Raw genomic sequence first — 22162 nt, 5'->3', positions numbered from 1 at the left:
CTGATAGAATGTCACATAATAAGTGTTAGGAATACCAATTTAGCATCAAACACAAAGCTTGAAGTTTTAAAAACTATTAAAGCACTACACTTTTAGTCAGTAAATACGAATATTTACCGACAAACAACTTCACAATCGCGAAACGCACACACGACCGCCGCCACTAAAAACGAACTAACCCAAAAACAACACAATCCATGAATCCATTCCATTGGTTTTCTGACATCACAAGCACAAGACAGACAACTAGAAATGTTGACGCTTGCGCATTCTAGTGATTTTTATTTTAACTACTGAAATCACACTTCGGTTTAGATTTATAAGCCAATAAAATAAAACTCAGCGAAGGAGTATAAGAAGTAAACTTATGAGATGGCAGGCCCACTTTTATAAACGAGCAGACTGAGCATATGCCCAGGGGCGTTGGTGGTTTAGGGGTGCCCCCAAACACGGCCGCCTTTAACTACAGGCCGCGGCCTGGTAGAATTGGCAACGTTGCAAGTGGTGTTGTTCAGTGACAGACGTCCCATGAGATAACATGGCAAACAGATGACATCAGCTCATTAATTCGCACTTTATTGATTTAAATTTAAATTTATTAACATAAATTTATTAAAATATTGAAAATAAAACATACAGAATTGAAAACCGAAACAATATGAATTAATATCTATATCTGTACATTTTTAAGCGGAGTCAATAATGTCATAGTCCAGTAACCAATCTTTCGTAAATACACTAAATACCATTAGCTGCTTCCAAACAAAAACAGCTGTTACAACACCACTTGCATGCTTGCGACCATGGTGGAAGGAAAAAATATAGGTGTGCTATTCCAAGGCCCCACTAGAAAAAGCGCTATTCCCGCATATTCTGACGTCACTCGGATTGCAAACAAAAGATCACCTGATTGTAACTGTCAAATTAGTATGTATTTGTTTTGATTTAATTATAAAACAATAACAACCAAATCAAAACAAATACATATACTAATTTGACGGTTACAATCAGGTGATCTTTTGTTTGCAATCCGAGTGACGTCAGAATATGTGGGAATAGCACACCTATGTTTTTTCCTTCCACCATGACTTGCGACGTTGCCAGTTCGAAGGCCGCGGCCTGGAGTTAAAGGCGGCCGTGTCCCAAACCACCGCCCGCCAGCACTAGGAAAAAAGGGGGCGCTGCTCTTGGGTTTGCCCAGGGCTCCACTGACCCTTAACAAAAGTGTGATCTATAAGCATAGACTAGCCTCATAGATAAAGATAACTATAATAATTATTATTATAACAACTGACTAACTCGTTTTACAACTGTTGGTATGGCAGACATTTTTATTGTGAAGGGGAGAGTGGTTCATCGGTCAGCCCCTTAATAGAAAATAGGCCTATATTCTCAAGGGCCTTATGCCAAACTATTTTAAATTCTCTCATGCCCTTCATTCAAACTTGCAACGGCATTGTATTGAAAATTCTTCTGGCCGATCGAGGGTAGGTCGTCAAGGTCCGTTCGAGTCGTTATTAGTTCATGGCCGGTGACACTTGGACGTTAGTACGTTGGTGTCGACGAAATTTTGTTTCTATTATTGTAGGGTCCATTTCATGATTTGTGCTTTAGTGTTTTGTTATTTAACATGGATACGAGTTATTTTTTATGATTATATAATTTGAATTGTTTAAATAAGGTTTTAATGACTGGCACAACAAGAAAAAATTGTAAACAAAACACGACACGACCCTCCCACAGGGCACCGGACAGAACTAAGATAACAATAAAATTGGCTTCAGCTGTTCATTAAGGATGAGATATCTACTAAGGGAGTATGTTTTATACAAGGGCTTATCCAAGCTATAAGATATCCTAAATTGATATGAAAATGAAAAATAAAAAATAAATATTTTAAAACCGGCAATGTTTTTTTTTCAATCTTTTGATAAATTTATGTGCGTAAATTTACATAAATAATAAGCGAACTAATGAGCAGGTGTCGACTGTCTGACATGTTATCTTATAGGACGTCTGGTGCTAAACAACCATACTTACTACGTTGCCAATTCTTCCAGGCCGTGGCCTGGAGTTAAAAGTTGCCTTGGTGGAACGATCTTCTTTATTTTCTTTAAAACGCCACTCTAAATTAATGATCACTAGAAAAAATTAAATCAGCACATGTAAATTTAACTTTGTGCACAACATGTTGAATTTGAGGTATACAAGGCCCTTAATTATTATCAAAGTCACAGATAACCTTCAACCAAGGTTACATCAATAAACATGTATATTCAAATAGAAAAAGTGCCACATCATCAGCATAACCGGTTACAACCGGCTACCATTTTGGATAGAGATGAAATAGAAACTCTGGTTTTAACCATTCTTTAAGTTTTTACAAACACTTTAAAATGAGGTGTCACTTGAAGGGGGGAGTGAAAATTTAAAAACGTACGTTTTCATGTCCCTGGCCTTTTACTTCGTAGATACTGGATTTGTAGTTTATTATTATGTGCTTTAATATTTTTTGGGACGGGGGCAACATGTTACACACATTTATTTGGTTTTAAATATGTTCTAGGTATTTTTTTCGTATTTTTAAAGTCTCGAAATTCAAGACCATGACGTGTCCCTAGGGTACATTTTCCAACTTTCACGCTGTTTTTAGACTAATTATTCATGCCGAAATATATAAAGCCATATTTTTATGTCATCAATGGTTATTAAATTTAATTGTCATTGCAAACTGACTACCATGACAAAATAAGTCTGTCCCTCGATTTGGTGTCACGACCATTTGGGAAAAAAATTCAACTTTGGAGCACGACAGTGGCAATCCTGGCGTCGATGGAGTCAGTTGGTTTTAGAGACTAGTTCGGGGTGTACGTCAGGATTGTAGTGCCGGTCGTTTCGAGTCGAAAGGAGGAATTACAAGATTAATAAAGGAAAGATTGTGTTTTTTGTAATTTTGGTGTGTCCATGACCGTAGTCATTCGATGAAGTAGACATGGTGTTAATTTTTGTTTATTAGATATTTCAATTGGTAGATTAACCTAGAAGTCCACTTTGTATACTCGAACATGAGGTGCAGGGCTACCGCCAGAACAGAGCCAAATAACACGTAATTTCACGACCAAAGTTTCACGACCATCGCGAGTTTTTTCACGACCAATTCAGCCTTATGGATTATAGTGTGTTTGGTCATGACAATAACTTTAATATAATTATAAATTGAACAGTTTAGTTCAATTGAAACACATATTTTTATTATAACTAACAGTATAATTGAAGGATTGTTTAGAAATATTTAGATTATTCCAGACAATTCACGACCGTACCGCTTGTCCCTGACCATCACGTTTATGATTTCTATCATAAAAATTTCAAAAATTAAAATATCGTCATATTTCAATGTTTTATACACAAAAGAAGCACACCTCTATACAAACATAACGATTTTTCGGGTCTCAGGTAAGTTTTTTCGGAGTTATACAAACTTAAAAAGATTTTATTGGCTTTTTTCAATTTTTTGAGATTTTTTATTTTTTTTTTAGAGAGACCAAATATACCAAAAGCTCAGTGACCTTTTTATTGTATAATGGTCATAAAAGTAAATTAGTTTATAGCAAACAGTGTTTCCATCCGCAAGAAAGAAATATCCCTGGGCCAACGTCAAAAAATCCCTAGTTATCCCTAGTCCGTGTTCTAATAATCCCTCCAATTATCCCTCTTCATCAAATCTAGATAACTTATTATTTTTGCAGCAATACCAATGGATATCATATGATATCATGTATAGCCACGTAAAATATGGTAACTGGTGATAGTATTCTTCAATATCCCATATTATTTATAAACTAATACTATATAAAACACATTTTTGTACCATTAAAACCACGGCCATCTTTAACTCCAGGCAGGCCGCAGCCTTGTAGAATTGGCAACGTTGCAAGTACCGTAGTATTGTTTAGCGCAAGACGTCCTATAAGTTAACATGGAAATAATATAACATAATATAGAATCGAAAACCTAAGCAATATATAAATTGAAAATCTATTTCTGTACATTCAATGTGGAGTCAACATTTTCATAGCCCAGTAACCAAGCTTTCGCATTCATAAAAAAATACATAAATATCATTAGCTTAGCGTTCTCCAAACAAACACCTTTTACAACACTATACTTGCAACGTTGCCACTTCGAAGGCCACGGCCTCCGGCCTGGAATTAAAGGTAGGTAGCCGTGATTAAAAACTGTCTATGTTGTGCAAAACAAGATTAATTAACTAAAAATTAAACAAATAATTATTTTTAAAATTTTATAAACTACCTAATAATTTTAATTTATAAGTATTTACAATTGTTTCAAAAATATTACTCAAGTGTCCAAATTTCAAACTTGTCTTTTTCAAACATGGCCACCATGCCTTGGTGAAAAGGTTACACCAAGTTACTTACTAACCAAAAAACATCACAGAAATCACCGGCAAACAAAATCAAAACGAAAACAAACATTCGACATTGACACAGGGCACAGGGCTACTAAGAAAGAAACAAATTACAGTAGCCTAATCTAGAACCGCCATTCCATTCCACCGGTCCGACTCCAGCCCTTCGCTTGTTTCGTGCAGTGTTGACTGTTACTCTCCCCCTTGTGTGTTCCGACTTTGAAACACTACGTCACTACCACTACCTACAACCATAGATAAAACATACTCCTTGAGAAGTATCTTTTATCTATGCTACAATCGATTTGTTTGTTACCAAAACCTAGGGAAAAAGTAGTATAATCAATGTGTTATCAGTACCTTGCAAAATTAGCCAAAATAGGTCCTTAACTTTGTTGAAATATAGCCATAATGTATTATTTTATCAATATTTCAATTTTATAATGTCAAAGGCCTGAAATCCCTAGAAAATCTAAAAAATCCTTCAATTTCGCTGATTATCCCTAGTTATCCCTCAATCCCTTTTCAATCCCTCGAAGGCCCTAAATATCCCTAGAAAGGGATTTTTATCCCTCAAATGGAAACACTGATAGCAAAACATAGTTATAAAAATAATATTAACCATTTTTAATATTCATTTAAACGTCCGTTATGGTCGTGACAGGATTTTGTGTTTTTCCACCAAAGATGCTCTTTAAAAAAAACTACCAAAGATATTGCGTTGCCATGGACATTTCATGAAACTTCAAATGTTAATGAAATAAAAAAAATAATAAAAGTTTTGAAAAAAGGGGGAAAAAATTTGCAAAATGCTTTTCCTAAAAACGTACGTTTTTACATTTTCACTCGGGGGTTTACATTTAAAATTTTTGAGTTGCCCCCAAAAATCTCCCCTTTTGGTTTTGGGGGGACATTTAAAAATTTCAAAATCATAAAATGAAACTTCCTGCTAAGATTACACGACCACCAAAAGGGTATCTCTGTATATTTTTACTTAGAAAAATATTAGAGGGGGTCTTGACTTTTAATTCATCCTGTAGATGTATGACAATCTGTTTTAATTGTATTAATCATATGACAATGCTCATTTAATGTACATGATCAAAGGCAAATAAATCATTTCATTTTATTAAATGATTTAAGGATGTGCTCGGAATTGAACCCGTCCCTCCCGCACCAAAGTCCGAGACGCTAACTACTAAGCTAGCAACACAACCAAAATCATTAATATTTCAAAATAAAAAGTTGATAGCAAATAACGTGATGTGATATTCATTCAACGAGATGCAACAATTTATAAAAAGTTTTCGTGCACAAGTGGCACAAGTGTCATGAATTAAACAATGCTAAACACTCTCACGTACTGCACAGCTTCATGCAAAATCTCTTAATCTAGCATTCTTCAAGCGAGCGATTACAAGATAAAAATAAACAACCAAAACCAAAAAGAAAACCAAAACCAACGAAAACGCTAACCGGCTAACCTGCAAAATCAAATAATACTTCTTTGAACTTGCATCTAGTGATCGATCTAGTTAGTTAATTATTACTGTTACCAGAACAGTGTTGACTTACTTTTGTGACACATTTTAGTAATAAAAATGACAACTAGCGTGGCAACTAATCCATCAACTCTCCTTCCTCTAGGTAAAGTATATTTGTAGGCCTATGAGCATTCGCAAGCATAGGCTTCGAGGCCACGTACTGGTACTAGGGTGCTAGGTAACGTTCAGAATTTACAATTTCAAGATTTAGATGTTTTACTGGAATAACAACGATTCGGCTGCACTTTACTTGACGTCCTACACTCATTCGATGGGTTTTTTCGATTCGATATTTTCATTCGATTCTTTCATTCGATATATATCGTTTGGTTAGTTAGGTTATGTTAACCTTACCAAACTAACCAAACGATATATCAAATGAAGCAATCGATTACTCGATATATCGATCGATATTTTCATTCGAATGAGTGTAGGACGTCAAGTAAAGTGCAGCCCAACGATTCTATTAAAAAACTGACTGTTAACGTCACATCTCTAGTCGTGAAATCACTCTTTTGTCAAGCCTTGCGTGCAAAAACAAATTATTCAAACCTCAGGCTAGCTCTGCCAAATTAACTTATTTAATTAGGCCTACCAAGATCAAGTACCTAAACAAAGATTTTTCTCAATATGGAATACCGGTATTACTATTCTCAAGATTAAGTTACAGTACCTACCCAATTGAATAAGTTAATAATAGCCTACAGGATTGGCTAGTCTAAATTTTCTTCATAACTTACATAAAGATGACTTTGTTGTAAAGCCAGGTTTTACTAGACGCGGAAAAGGAGAACGGAGGGTGGGAAAGCGATTGGCATTCCGCTCTGCTTCTAGGAAAACAATAACATTAAATTACCTAAGACAAGAGGAGTCTACTCTCCGCGTTCCTCTCCCGCGCTTCGCTTTCGCGCCTTGGAAAACCCAGCTTAAGTTGGGTAGACTTCCGTATTTATCTGTTGGCACAAACAACCGAATGAAAATATTGATTATTCAATTGTTTCATTCGATATATCGATCGATATTTTCGTTCGGTTGATCGATCGATAATTTTGTTCGGTTGTTTGTGCCAACAGATACGGAAGTCTACCTCTTAAGTTACTTTTCGGATTAATATCAATCTCGGAAGTCAAACTAAAATTATACTTTTTTCTTTATTATTATGCTAAATAAGGTTCTAAATTCAAAAATGGTTATCATTTTCCCCGAAAAATTCAAATTAGGCTAACACGGAAAACCGGAAAAATGATTGATCATTTTTTATATTTCAAAACAAATTTAAGTTACTTAAGGTAGCCATCTATAAGTTAAATTGTGCAGAATTTTACACTGATTGTGAATATGTAATTATTTTTCTCATGCGATAAATATTAAATGCGCTAAGTTATAATTGAAAAAGTTAAAATAATCTTATGTCAAGATTGTCTATTTTCATTAAAGCTAACTTAATTAAGTTTGTTTTTATTTCTGATCAATACTCCTTCTGTTTTAATATCCGTTTAATCCTATCTTTTAGATATCCTATTTAGGCATGTGGGGAAGGCATGTCAGACTTTATGCAGGTTCGTATCTGTGTTAAAGTGTTTTGAAGCTAGGTTAGATTAGGAAGGTAAAGTAGGTTGTAGTGAACCGACTTGTTAATTCATGTTACATCCAGACCGTAATTGTCCTATTAAAACAATGGGTTAAACAACAAAATAACAATTTCAGAAATGCTTAAACAGTCTGGATACCTCAGTTACCAGTTACCTGAGTAAAGTTACCTGATGTAACAAATAAACAACTCGGTTCACTACAACCTACACTTTGACTTACCCAATCTAACCACCTTCAAAGAACTTAATGCAGCCACAAACCCACATAAAGTCAAACCTGCCTTTCCCACATGCCTTTTCTGTAATTTTGAAATTTGCAGCAAGTTTGGTTAAGTTAGGTTAGGCCTAGTTTAGAAGAGTTTTTGTTTCATATTCAATATTTTTGTTGCCTAAATTGGACAAGTTCTCAATTTATAATTAGATGCGTTTTGTTTTAAGATATTAATACAGATGGAGTAGGCCTAACTTATGGATATTAAAGAAAAACAAATTACATAATTGACTCATGTTGATTTGTGTGTCATTGACTTTGTGGTTGTGGTTGAAAAAAACAACTTTAACATATTAGTGAGCGCTGCTGTTTCTATTTTGATTGAAAATGATATTTTCATTTTAATAATCAAGCTATGTTTATATTCAAGGTAGTGACGTCATTCTTTTGTTATCATCCTTGCCGGTTCGCCAACTTTTTTTATGATAGCGTGTTCAATATTTAGTCCATGAAAAAAATGAATACGTATATTCACAACCAGCGTACAATTCCGCTCAATTTAGATGCCTTAAATGTGTTTTAAAATGTTAAAAATTTCCATAGTTTTTCCAAATTTCGGTGTTAATTTGAATTTTCGGGGGGAAATGACAATCTTTTTTGAATGATTCAGCATAATATTAAAGAAAAAATATTATTTAAGTGTGACGTTCACATAAAATTTCCGTGTTAATTTGAATTTTCTGGGGGAAATGAAAATCATTTTTGAATGATTCAGCATAATATTAAAGAAAAAATATTATTTATTTAAGTGTGACGTTCGTGATTGACATAGGCCTAGTTACCATTTTTCTTTGTCAGTTCTAGTGGTAGGTTATTAGAAAGAACTAGGCCTTAGATCAGTACAAACATGCCATAAATATCTTAAACAGTCTTAAAACTCTTGTTTCAAATACATATTCGATGATTGGATTGCTTTATTAAGTTATTTTTAGGAAGTACGATACATAGCCTGCAGCTTAAATAAATTGGTTTCAATATTTTATTTAACTTACAGGCTATGTAATATATTTTTCAGAACTGGTCGACAAATGCATTGGGTCACGTATTCACATTATTATGAAGAATGATAAAGAGATTGTTGGCACACTGCAGGGGTTTGACGACTTTGTCAACATGCTGCTAGAGGATGTGACAGAATATGAAGTCACGCCTGATGGAAGACGCATCACCAAGCTTGACCAGATACTGCTCAATGGCAACAATATCACTATGGTAAGTTAGCTATTAGATTTACCAATGATTTAAATTTTATTTAGTACTAATTTGAAACCTTTGTCAACCAGCTCCTGTAGTGTAACAAATGTTACGGCCGTTCTTAGCATCAATGTGCCATCATCAGACATGTTCAGCCAAAAGGCATCGTTATAACACAAAAACTTTTTCACACAAAAAATTTTATTTTGGTATTGTTTCATTTTACCACTGAGTTATAACTTACTTCTGGGATAAACCAATGGGCAACCTTATAATCAGAGAGACTTACGTTATTTCATTTAAAATTAGGCCTATGGTTTGTACCAAGCAATTTTTTGTGTAGTTGAAAATTAAATATTAAAATCATCTCATATATTTGCTTGACTACTCCATAAAACTCAACTTTTTCAAGGTTTGGTTTATTCTTAGCCTAATAAAAAAAAACAGGTCAACTTCAGCTTTCAATAACTTGAACTTCTCATTAAAAATGTCAAGTTTAACGGGTTTGCTGCTACAGGGTATGCAATAGAGTGTTTTAAGTCAATATTTCAGTATGACATTTTAAAGAACTCCAAAGTTGATCAAAATATGTTCATAAACGAGCAAACACAACAGTTTTCTATTTAAAGGCCATTTTCAATAGTATGAATTAAAATTCGAAACAAATTTTCAGTTATGCTAGGTATTTAAAATGTATCCTTTACCATTAATTACATAACATCGTATCAATTAACTAATTTATTTGTGGTTTTTTAGCTCTACAAAATGATTTGGAGAAAAATATTGTGAAACTTATATTTTTAGGGTGAAAAATGGGAAAAACCAGCCCAATAAAATCTTTTACCCAATAAAATCCCCATATAGCCCTTTTCCCATAGTTTGAAAATGCTGGTTCGCAAACTAATTCAAATAAACGAAGGTTTTGTACCAAATTTCTTCAAAATCGGATGATTTTTTCTCGAGTCATTGTGCTAATCGAACCCATATAATATTATATGTTACATTTATAAATTTATTTGAATTGATCCTGAGTCCAGGTCTTACCATGAGATTTACAGTAATAGCCTAGCTTATTTCCTGTATTAGGCAACACAAAAATTAGAATTTTTATATAAAATAATTATTTTATTTGGTAACATTTTACTAACACATTAAAACACTTTGTTCTTTAAAAAGGCTTTCATACAGTAACCAAACAATAGCCAAACTTTTAAAATTTAACTTTCACATTAACACTAACAAAACACTCATAATACAATAAAATAAGTTAATTAATTCTATTATCACCCTTAACCATCAACATCTTTCTTGTTTTTTAGTTGGTGCCTGGAGGAGACATGCCTGGAGAAAATTAATGATTTTGTCGAAAAAACAAGAAAATTCCATTAATGTCTTGTATGTAAATATAATTTTTTTTACTAATTTGAGACTTATAGTTTTATCTCCTCATACCACAACTACCGGTACTTTTTGACACATCTGTAGCACCTGTGACATCGATGGCCTTTTTTGTGGGTCTGCCTGCCAGCAAGTTTCATATATGTGGTGAACTGATGAGTTGATAGGTGAACAACTCATCGGACGATAGTTGTTCTTGACAACCTGGGAGAAGTAAAATGGAATTAGTCAGGAGAAGTCCCCTCACCAAAGCCAAAGCTGCTCTGATAACATAGGTTGTTTTGTAACACCTTTAACCACGGATAGAACTAGACATTTCATTGAGCTAAGGTTGTAACTAGTTTTAGATAAAAATTCATTTTATTTCAATTGAGCCACCAACAGAAGGCTCTGATGTAAATTACTGATTTATGTATATACCAACTTTACATTGCTGTAAAAAAACAACTTAAATAGGGATTGTCGATTCTCGCTACCAATTCTTGGACATTTGTATCACTATTGAGAATCTATCGCCAAAAGCCGATACCTATACCCGAAACGTCTGCAAATCGCTTGATTGAGAAACTTAAAGTCTGTCACGATCGCAGATGATGTTTCCATGACCAGGAAGACGATGATGTTCCCGTGGAATGTTCAAAATTTTATTCCACTGCGGAAGACAATGATGATGTTTCCGTTACTGCTAAGTGCTGAGCGATATTCAGGATTTTGCAGCAATCATGGAAGACAATTAAGATGTCTGTGTTAAAATAACAATATTAACTTTAAGCTCGGTCTGATCCAAAATCTCAGGCTGGCACACCTCTAATTATAATAACATTTTCTTTATGACATTTGTTTGCAAGATCTTCTTTCACCTTTGATATGGTATTTAATTTAATGTGTTTTAGAAGGGTTTTATGTCATAACATACAACAAAAATTGACACTTAAAAAACAAAAAATAGCAAGTCACTACAGCAATTCAATGTCTGTACCATAGATAAAACATACTCCCTTAGTAGATTTCTCATCCTTATGGAACAGCTGAGGACAATTTTATTGTTAGTTCTGTACGGTGTACTGTAGGGGTCGTATTTTGTTTACAATTTGTTTCATGTTATTTCAGTAATTTAAAACCTCGTTTAACCAAAAAATACAATCTAATCATAATAAAAAAACTCGTCCCCTAGTAATATAACCAATCATTAAAGCAAAAATCAAGAATTATCCCAAAAATAATTTAAACAAAATTTTGTCGACACTAGCGCCCAGTGTATGTGAACTAGACATGAAATAACACTCAAATTCTGAAGATAGCCTTTTTTAACTGTTATCGAGTACTATTCCTTGGCCGGCAAGTCTAGATCTAATGTTGACAACCAAGCGTGATAAGTAATACTTAGTGTGAAGGTATCGTACTTGGGGAACCATTGATATGTGAGAAGGTTTTTTTTAAACATGTACAGTAATGCTTGGAATTTTATATTAGACTAACTCTATTGACATTATATAGTAATTGTTTTGAAGAGGGGTGGAGTATAGCTAGCTTACATAAGAAATTATGAGACTAGATACAAATAAAAGATCGTTTTCCCACTGTTTCATCCCTGTTTATGGACTTCTTCAGAGAGCAGATTGTAGAGGAAATAAAAAGTACATTGTATTGTTTATTAACCTATAAAACAAATATTTTCATTTACCTTATACACTACTTGATGTAGGTCCTCTATCCCATAAGGCACTTCTTGATATATTGTTTGCCACATTGTGATTCCAAAAGAGTAAACATCTGCCTTTTCTGTTGGGTGTTCACCTTTAAGGAGTTCTGGGGCGGAGTACTTTACAGTTCCCTGAAATTAATTGAGAAAAACTTGATTTATTATATGCAAGTGTAAAGAGTTTTAGTTCACTGTCTAGTTTCAAAATCATGAACTTTTACTTACAGAAAATCTCTTCCTAACTGTAGTAAAGAAATTAATGACTTACCTTTCTAGGATTATTTATCAAGCTTGTGTTGAACTGATCATAAGAGCTTCCAAAATCACACAGTTTGCAAGTTTTTTCCTCAGCTATGACAATGACATTTTTCGGTTTCACGTCTAAGTGCAAAATACTGTTGCTATGGCAGTATTGTAAAGCACTACCAATCTGCTTTAGGTATCTGAAAGTGAAAATGAAAATCATTAGTTTTTCCCGCTAACACAGCCGCGGATCCGGTAAGCAAATGACATTACCTTACGAGATTTTATATACAACAAGTTAATTTGTGGGTTATTTATAAGTTAATTATGGTGGTAGGAAATAGTTATCTGTGTAACTAGTGAGCAAAGTGGCACTTTGCTGCACACAAGAGCAACGTTTACTCGCCTGCGGCTCGTGCGGAATGATCTCGAGTGCAGCAAAGGCCTTTTGCACTAGTGTTACACATTATATTTTTCCTACAGTCACTATTTAAAACATATAAATAATTGGTCTTTCAAACACTAGCCTATACAATACGTTTAAGGTTCAGCTGGCAACACAAATAGGTGCCCTAGAGAAAGTAGTCCCCGGTCCGTATCACTCCGCTATTTTTTCTTCGGCAAGCAATGTGCTCCGCGACTTGAGAAAATAGTTCCGTATTATTTTTGTAATTTGCAGTGGTTTCCGCGCCTAAAAAATGCTTTAAAGGTATTTTCTTGTTTATTAAGATCGTAGGAATGTTTTAAAAACGTTTATTGAAAAGTCCAGAAAGTTCAGAAATACCAAAAAGAGAACATAAACTATAAACACGAAATGACAGGTTTAATCGTAGTTATAATAGTCAATCAGCTGCTCATAGTATTATTATCTTTAAGTGTTGCCAACCTATTTCCAAGCGTACACATGTTCTTTCGTTGGAATCCTGATGTGCGCCAAAGTATAAACCATACGACAAAGTATAATCCGTACGACAAAGTATAAACCGTACGACAAAGTATAAACCGTATGACAAAGTATAAATATGCAGCAATTAGCAGCTTTCTGTACTATAAACAGTACAAGGAAGCCAACTTTGTCAGGTGACTGTAGGAAAAATATTTTGTGTATTACGAGCACAAACAGTCATTGCCGCTCTCAAAATCAACAGTTCTCGAGCGACAATGACTTACTTTGGACTCTTAATACACAAATAGCTATAACATCATAATCAGCAGCCCCAGTCTACAGGGTGTGTTGATAATCATCATTTTCTCTCATCCAATTACTGTCTCATCTTTCTCTTTCGTTTTCTTTTCAGCATTTTGTTTTATCTATGATCCACCCTCTTTCACGATGTCTTGCCATTTAATTCATGGTCTTCCAACTCTTCTGCTTCCATCCATTTCTCTCCAATCCTAATTCTAGGCACTCTTTCATCATCCATCCTTGTCTTGCCATTCTGGTTATGTTTGTTTCTGAACTATTTTAACATTTTAACTAGAGGACCCATGCTGCTCCGCAGCGTTAAAATAAATATAGTATTCGAGAAAGAATAAAATTTAAGATTTTTGATTGAATAATACAGTATCTTGATACTGATTCACACACGATCAAAAGCTCAAATCAAAGCTTACAATTTACTGATTATTTTGAGTCTAAAACATATTTTTAAAAAACATGAACAATACTGGAGATATTGATTTTTTGTCATAGAAAAACCTTACAGTAATAATTTTTATATTGGTTGTTCTTCTTGCGTTTGCTTGAAACTCGTCCGATTTAAATAACTAATAGCTTAAAGGAAATCAGTTATTTCACTGAAGGAATTATGTTTTTGGTCAAATAATACAGTATTTGATGTGAAATCTTTACGTGCATGACTTCAATTTAAGACCTAAATCATGAAAATCGGTCGGGTAGAAGAGCCAAACGAACTCGGAAAAGAAAAACCAAATTTAAATCCCATAGTAAATGCATGGGGAGCAAATTTCGTTTACGTATAAGCCGACTGGGATTATATATAAATATATGCTGATGCTTGATGTGAAATCCGTGCGTGCATACCTTCAATTTGAGACCTAAATCGTGAAAATCGGTCGGTTAGAAGAGCCAATCGAACTCGGCAAAGAAAAGCCAAATTTAACTCCCATAAGAAATACACGGGGAACAAATTTCGTTTACGTATAAGCAGAGTGGGATTATAGATAAATATATGTCGATGCTTGATGGCAAATCTGTGTGTGCATTCCTTCAATTTGAGACCTCAATCATTAAAATCGGTCGGGTAGAAGAGCCAATCGAACTCGGCAAAGAAAAGCCAAATTTAACTCCCATAAGAAATACATGGGGAACAAATTTTGTTTACGTATAAGCAGAGTGGGATTATAGATAAATATATGTCGATGCTTGATGGCAAATCTGTGAGTGCATTCCTTCAATTTGAGACCTCAATCATTAAAATCGGTCGGGTAGAAGATCCAAACGAACTCACTGGTCGTCGGTAAATCAAAAAATAATTACATTTTTTATTGTTTGGAATTCAGCAGCGCGCTTCAGGTACGTCCGATCTTAATAATCAAGGGCTCAAATGAAAGCTGGTATTTCACTGAAGATTCTTAGACCAAAACATATAGGATTACGTAATTATAACTGAGGAAATATATCTTCAATTGAAGTAACAATAAAAAAAAAATCTAATTTATGTTTTTTGGTCAAGTAATACTGTAGATAAATGAATGCTGATGCTTGATGGCAAGTCTACGCGTGCATACCTTTAATTTAAGACCAAAATTATGAAAATCGGTCGGGTAGAAGAGCCGAACAGACTCGGAAAAGAAAAACCAAATTTATCTCCCATAAGAAATGTACAGGGAGCAAATTACGTTTGTGCATAACTCGAGTAATACGTCAGATAAATGAATGCCGATGCTTGATGGCAAATCTACGCGTGCATACCTTTAATTTAAGACCAAAATCATGAAACTCGGTCGGGTAGAAGAGGCGGACGGACTTCGAAAAGAAAAACCGATATTTTTTAATATATAGATACTATTCAGACAAAACAAAAAGTTAAAAAGTTAAGTGGAATCCTGATTTCAACTAGGTCTTATACATACCTCAGTTTGTCTATTTGTTTGACTATCTGATCCTGAAGAACATTTTCTAGAGTTTTACTCCAGATCAGTTCCATAAAGACAAAACCAATGTTTACATCCGGTTCAACCATCACCTGAAACACCTTGATGAGGTTTGGGTGGTTTAATTTCAACGCGTTCATCTCGCTGTTTAACACTTCATCTTGTTTCTGGCACTGCGACATTATTTTTACTGCAATATTTTTGTCTGAAATGAAAGGGAAATCATGATTATAAGGCTGTTCTATAAATGAGAAACGTGTTAAGTTAATGGTTTGGGTATGTTAACAGTTACATAAAAATATTATGCCTGTCTAGTGTCCACAAAGTCCATTATAAGTCCATTATATCTGATCTTTATTTTGTGAGTTTTTACACCTTTGGTATTTTAAGGTCGCCATTTCAGTTAAAAGAATTAAGTATTGAAGTTTTTTGGAAGGGAACAGTCAAAACATATTAATTTTTACAATCCAATGTCAACCCTGACTGACGTTTTCCAGTAATGTAACCCTGCATTTTGCGGAAATAAAAATTCTTGTTTCTTGACCCTTTGTTTTATTGAGCGGAGCGAGCGAAGCGAGCGAAGCTCTTTGGGATCAACTTCAATGCAAACAATATAACACCATCACTCAATAACGGCTGAACACATTTCAGCCAAACTTAACAAGACTACTAAGACTAATAATGAGATGGTTTGTAAACAAACAAATTTCAATTAGATAATGCTAATGCAATTTAAAACGAACTTAAAATTTCAAATTTTTAACATTAGGCTTATGGGACTAAAGTAGCTATGACAGTTTTTTTGTTTACAAGAAAAATGTAAACAAGAGAATCATAAGGTATTTCTGAACTTTCTATACTTTTCTTTTAAACGTTTTTAAACCATTCCTATAATTTTAATAAACAAGAAAATGCCGTTAAAACATTTTTTAAGGCGCGGAATTCACTGAAAATCGAGAAATTATACGGAACTACTTTCTCAATGCGCGGAGCATAAACAAGGAGCGGAGGGATACGGACCGGTGACTACTTTCTTGGGAACCTATTTGTGTTGCCAGCTGATTAGAAACAGCCAATGTTAGAAATCAGGATTTAATAAGCGATATATCGAACCGCATCGAAATCGGTATTTAATCCGATAATACCTCATAGGTTATATTAAGTTGAATTACATCGACGGTACAGTAAGTTATTACACTTATTGATAAAACGCAGATTGAACACTGATCTAATTTAGGCAGGTGGGGAGGTAGGTCGGGGTTTATGAGTATACGTGACTACATTAAGTGTTTTGAAGTAAGGTTAGATTAGGAAGGTAAAGTGTAGGTTATAGAGGTGATCGGGTTGTTTATTTGTGTTGCACCATATAATTTTTATCTTTTGGAATGGAATAGTTGGTTAAGGTTAAACGGGGAAACGATTTCAAAAATGCTTGCATATGGTCTTAACTTAACAAACCATCTACAGTATTCTAGCTTTGACTTTATATAAAGTCAATGATTCTAGCAAATTATTACATACTGACGAAAAGAAAAGAGAACATTTGGTTTTGGATCTTTGACCATAGCAAAACTAACATATAATTTATGGAATGTGAAAAGTTGTATATCATTATATACTATTCTGTAATATTAATAATTGTTCGGCAAATCCTAATTTTAATGGCTCGGCTGAAAATGGAATCTGCATTTTGTGAAACAGTTATTTGGTAACAAGTCAGTCATTTCAAATGTTGATAAAATTTCCTTTCTCTTTTTTATACTTTAATGCCCTTTTTGGATGTTAATATCAGATTCCAACTACTGTAATATTTTCCTGGTCAAAACTACCTTACACTTCTCGAAGAGGTAAATTTGAATTATTATAATTTTAATCTTTAAAACCAGCATTAGTAAATAAATCTATTGACCTTTTTGCATTTAGTTACTTATACAAATATCAAATCACGTTTGTTCCGCTCAACTGGCTTTCACCTCTCTGAAAGCAACCCTAGTAGCATCATGAATTGACTGCCCAATGACAAATAATGGCATCATTTGGGTACAGAAACAATCCCTCTTGGAATCAAACCAGCAACCTTCAGATTTGAAGGCGAGCTCTATAACCACTCGGCTACACAGTCAAAAAATTATTACTTGATTATTGTTCGTCTACAGTTTATTTTCCAACTACGGGAAACTAACCTCAGATTAGTACCATGTAAATTAATATCTGGATAGTGGAGTTAGCAAATAATGATGGTATCTAAAAAAAGTCAATGTTAACAAATACTAGGGTAAGACCAATCCCCTACGAAAAATAACAAATATGCAAATAGTGGGAAAAACAACAAAATAACCTTTTTTATATTTGCGTGAAAATATGATTTTATTCATCGCTGGTACTCACTTTTATATCTTCCTTCCACCACCAAACCGTAACTACCTCTTCCGAGAATAAAACTTTCTTTGTTATTTGTATAAAAACTTGCGGTAGACATGGATTTGCGGAGTGGCGTGTCAAATGAAGGAGGTGTTCTCTCATCACTCTTATGTGATGTCGGATACAATCTTTTAGCTAGCGATGGTCTGGGGCTTCTTTGTGGGGAAAATAAACATCTTGCAGCCTTAAGTGCTTGGGGCGATCTGAAAATTCATATAATGCATGAGGTATCTTGTCATGTCTTAGATAAAAAGTAAGTAAACCTGTAATAATCACATATCAGGATTTAGTTCTTCGGTAATTACCCTAATTCACAAAAGAACTTTTCCACCTGGAAATCAGGTTAGGAAGCGCTGCCAACTTATCCTCTACTTTTTCTGTGTTTCTCAATAGTGTTTCCCAACTTTCCACCAAAGTGGCTAGGAGGTATTGACAACCATAAAACTAAAAAATGTTTGATTTTACTGGCATGTAGGCATTACTTTCTGTCATTTCTGGTTAACCATACTCGCCCCTTGTTTAAGCCACTAAACCGATTAATTTTTAAAACAATTGAATTTTTATTTAACTTAATCTCCTTCTGGCCATGGTCCTAAAAAGGTTTTTGTTAAAGGACAAAGACAGCTCTGGTGCCAAGATCAGTAACTACTAAATTACAGTATTTGTAAATTCTGATAACACCGACTATCTAAACAGAACAATTTCAGGCAGCTCAGATATATGCTACTCATGGGCGTCCATGAGGTGGACTGGAGGGTAAGGAATAACTCCCAGTAAAAAGAGTATTTCAGATTTTTGTAACAAATTTTTTTTAGAGGTTGGCAGCCTCTTTTAAACTTGCATTTGCCCGTCCACATAAGACTAACCGCCCGTGCATGGATCGTATACAGCAAAGCAAGGAGTGAGCCGGTACAGTACAAAGGTGATCTGTACTAATAAAATGTTTTCGGCAGTGACCAGGATCCGAACCCACGACATCGCTGCTTTGGGCCCGAAGTCCGTGACGCTACCGACTGAGCCACCGACTCACTAAACAGTCACATTTACAGTATATATTTTGCTTGTGTAATGTGTACTACTTATAGTTTTCTCGTAATTTTTTTTTATTTATAATTTTTTTTTTACATAGAACCCTATAAGGGAGCTATGACCACCTCTTGCCCATATGATGCTACAGATACTACTAACCAATCCAGCATCCAGCACAGCTTATTCAGCCAAGATCATTTGATGAATGCTTGTCTCTCTTTATGGAATTGATTGGATACCTGCTAGATAAAAAAATGTTGACTATTATAAAAGTCAATGATACTATAATTTCTGTTTGCTTAAATTAGGGATATTAGTCAACCCAACACTTCTATATCCCATCAATCATATCATCAGCCCAAAAATTGTACAAGCTAGATTTTCATCTTGTAGATATTCCTTAGATTGTCTCCTTCTGTATATATAATAATGGAATAATAGTTTTCATGTGTTAATCATGCATTTATTTGTTGGTTCTTAAACCTGCGAACACAAGTGCGACTAACCTTCTCCCTTCTGAAGGTGAGTAAAGTTTGTTCTTATAAGAATTGCAGTTTCTTGACCCAGAGTTTGGACTTTGAAGTGCAGGTTTTATGGCGGTGACTGATAAGAATTTCCCTTGATTAGTGATTGGGGAAGATATCAATCTGAAAAAATAAAACACACAAATGTGACACAAGGAAAATAAAGGAGTTTGGCAGGTCATAGACCAATTAATTATTGTTGCCTCATTTAAAGCTATAAGTTATACATTGCTGCATTATTCTGAATAATTTAAATTTTATTTAGACAATTTAAAACCATATGAGTGGTTATTAACATGGACAGTTCAAGGGGGCTGGGTTGCAACTTCTCTCCCTTTTTTTTTAAGGGAGAGGAGGGAAAATGCTTTTACGCATACAGGTAGCCAGCCTGTAGTGTGAGACTCCTGAATCTATCGCAGACTACTCACTAAAAAATCCCCTCTACTCTGTTGGACACAGACCTCGAATTGTTTGTCACATTACTTCAAGTCAGGCCAACATGTTACCTAAGCCCTCAGGGCTCTTACCGTTTTTGGCATTTGGATACTTCATGACCTACACTGCATCGGGATGCAAACCGTCAAGGATGACCGGGGTCAAGGTCGAGCTTCTTGGCGCGGAGAATACCCTGGACTTCTCTCCCTTTGGGTAATATTGGTTTAGAAAAATAAGGAGGCGGCATAATAATGAGTGTATTTTTACTAAGTTATGCATCCTGATTGTCCCAAAATGCAAGTTTACAGTTAAGCTATTGGATCAAAACTTCCCCCCAGGGTTCCATACTAGAAGCCCATGAATTTTTTTGAAAGCATCAGCTCCCCTGTTTTCAACTAGTTGGATTTCTCCATAGGTTAACTATGGTTTTATTCAGGGCTCAATCATAAAAAATTTAGTGCCGGAACTGTAATCCAGGCCTATTCAATTGATAAGTGCCTATTATGCCAATATTTTTATCTTTCAGAAAGAGATGTACCAGAATGCCATTCCGCTGCAAATCGAGCACTGGTTTTTACTAAATGCTACAATGATAGTGCATCATAAATTGTACTTACAGGAAATTTAACTATGCATTATAAACAGTGTACCTATATAATTAATATGCCAAAACGAAATTTGTTCTTTGAACTCCTCCGCCATTTCTTAACCGGCATACACGTCTCATTGTAAAGTATGTGTAGTGAAGATTTGCAAACTGACCTTACATTTTTGAAAAATTTCAAAAGAATTGGGCTTGGCCCCAGTGGCTTTTAAAATTCCCATGTTATTCTAGTGGGTTTGCATAAGTACATATTAAGAAAGCCTGGACAATTTGATATAATTCACCAAATAATAAAAATGAATTGACACAGTACTGTATTTATTTATTTATCTTTTTCTTTGCCAGAGGCATTTCATGAGAGAGTTAAGAGAGAATTTCTTGAGCAGTCCTTGAAAAACCCGATTTGCAAACTATATAGAAACATAGAAAATTCATTGAACCCCGCCAAGTAGAAGACGGAGATGATGTTTTTATTTTTTATTTATTATCGATTGTTATTAGCCTATATAATAAGAACGCCTACAAGATGAATTAAGATTCCTACAAATGATGAACGAGGATGTTAGTCGAAGTGCTACAATTTATAGTAGGTAACATGGATTTAACTTTGATAATTGCAGAGGAATACCTCTAAGCCTAAATAAAACTGGTACAAAGGCAAGGGCATCAAATCAAATACATGTTTCCATAAAAGTCAAGTGATTTTAGAAGAATATGTCTATACATTCAATTGAACCTTTACTAAAACTTACATTGAAGGAATCAATTTATTAGGGGAGGAATCACAGTTAAGGTGAGGGGGGAGAGACCATTTGAACAACATCAGGCTTTTAAACTCTGCATTTTCTCAGGTAAATATAATTAATGTTTACAGTAACTATAACCAAAATAATGCCAATTGAAGCAAATAAAATTGTGACAGACGGGTTATAGGAAATCATGTAGTTCTTATGTATGTGAACAAATGTTATCACTATTTAAAAAAAATACTGAAATTTGTAAGCATACTACATATGGCGAAAATGGTGGTACCAAGCAGGGGCTACATTATCAATGACGAATCCAATCATGGATAACTTAATGCGGCTATATGATTGGGACACATTTTAAGATCAGATTTTAAAAAATTATAAAATATTTACAAGAAATGTTGATTATATCAAACTAGTATGGATATCGTGAGTACTTCCATTAGTTACACAATCTTTGAGTTGACACTTTTAAACTCATCGGAAATTATGACCTTTATTCGTTTTTAAATAACTCCTTGTAATACTTTGCAATTGCTCGTTTTCGAGCAACATGTAGGTACCGGTACACTAGTTTTTGATAAGAGAACATTTCACAGAATCGATTTTTTTAATGGTACAGTTTAAACTATAGGTAACTAAGTTATCCTTAGTTGTTTGCTTTAAGTTCCGTAGTTCGCCTAAGGACAAGAAAAAATCCAACAATACAAAAGCAATAGTATAAGAGCTTATATTTTATAAATTTAAAAAAGATTATTCAAAATTATGTTATTAGGAATTTTAAAAAATACCTCTGTTTTTTAATGCAAACTATTGGATTAATATTGAAAACTTACTTCAGAGATGGTGATTTTAAAGGTGTGAGTAGGGAGGTTACACTCTTGACTATAGATGATGCCATTGTAAA

The 22162-nt window shown here is 34.3% G+C and overlaps 3 protein-coding genes across 7 annotated transcripts in view; 1 reads left to right on the top strand and 2 right to left on the bottom strand.

Annotated features, from left to right (window-relative positions):
- LOC128994011 (triple functional domain protein-like) overlaps positions 1-151 on the bottom strand; it is a 476534-nt gene extending 476383 nt beyond the window's left edge. For all 5 annotated transcript variants that reach the window (XM_054418203.1, XM_054418206.1, XM_054418204.1 and 2 more), the window contains exon 1: positions 1-151. The gene's annotated coding sequence lies outside the window, so the exon portion shown is untranslated.
- A 5735-nt stretch (positions 152-5886) lies between these two features.
- LOC128995023 (U6 snRNA-associated Sm-like protein LSm5) lies at positions 5887-10455 on the top strand. Its single transcript, XM_054419890.1, has 3 exons — positions 5887-6079; positions 8855-9051; positions 10353-10455. The coding sequence occupies exons 1-3, from the start codon at positions 6034-6036 to the stop codon at positions 10386-10388; spliced, it is 279 nt and encodes a 92-aa protein (XP_054275865.1). The 5' UTR covers positions 5887-6033; the 3' UTR covers positions 10389-10455.
- Positions 10456-10479: 24 nt separating this feature from the next.
- LOC128995507 (serine/threonine-protein kinase mos-like) lies at positions 10480-22162 on the bottom strand. The gene is made up of 7 exons (XM_054420525.1): positions 22092-22162; positions 19450-19590; positions 17882-18117; positions 15473-15698; positions 12402-12576; positions 12116-12265; positions 10480-10635 (listed from the first exon to the last, which is right to left on the bottom strand). The coding sequence occupies exons 1-7, from the start codon at positions 22154-22156 to the stop codon at positions 10480-10482; spliced, it is 1149 nt and encodes a 382-aa protein (XP_054276500.1). The 5' UTR covers positions 22157-22162.

This window comes from Macrosteles quadrilineatus, unplaced genomic scaffold (genome assembly GCF_028750875.1).
Source record: "Macrosteles quadrilineatus isolate MER2022 unplaced genomic scaffold, UCM_ALF_1.0 Scaffold_5__1_contigs__length_97177068, whole genome shotgun sequence".
NCBI classification, from domain to species: Eukaryota; Metazoa; Arthropoda; class Insecta; order Hemiptera; family Cicadellidae; genus Macrosteles; species Macrosteles quadrilineatus.
The sequence above is the reverse complement of the archived record's forward strand: the minus strand, read 5'-3'. Positions and strand labels throughout refer to the sequence as shown.

Bases quoted from the DNA above. Each gene is read 5' to 3' on its own strand.
- LOC128995023 (XM_054419890.1), top strand. From the start codon at position 6,034: ATGACAACTAGCGTGGCAACTAATCCATCAACTCTCCTTCCTCTAG. The intron at 6,080-8,854 runs GTAAAGTATATT...TATATTTTTCAG, and splicing joins ATCAACTCTCCTTCCTCTAG to AACTGGTCGACAAATGCATT. The intron at 9,052-10,352 runs GTAAGTTAGCTA...CTTGTTTTTTAG, and splicing joins ATGGCAACAATATCACTATG to TTGGTGCCTGGAGGAGACAT.
- LOC128995507 (XM_054420525.1), bottom strand. From the start codon at position 22,156: ATGGCATCATCTATAGTCAAGAGTGTAACCTCCCTACTCACACCTTTA. The intron at 12,577-15,472 runs GTATGTATAAGA...TTTCACTTTCAG, and splicing joins AAACAAATAGACAAACTGAG to ATACCTAAAGCAGATTGGTA. The intron at 12,266-12,401 runs GTAAGTCATTAA...AATTAATTTCAG, and splicing joins TGATAAATAATCCTAGAAAG to GGAACTGTAAAGTACTCCGC.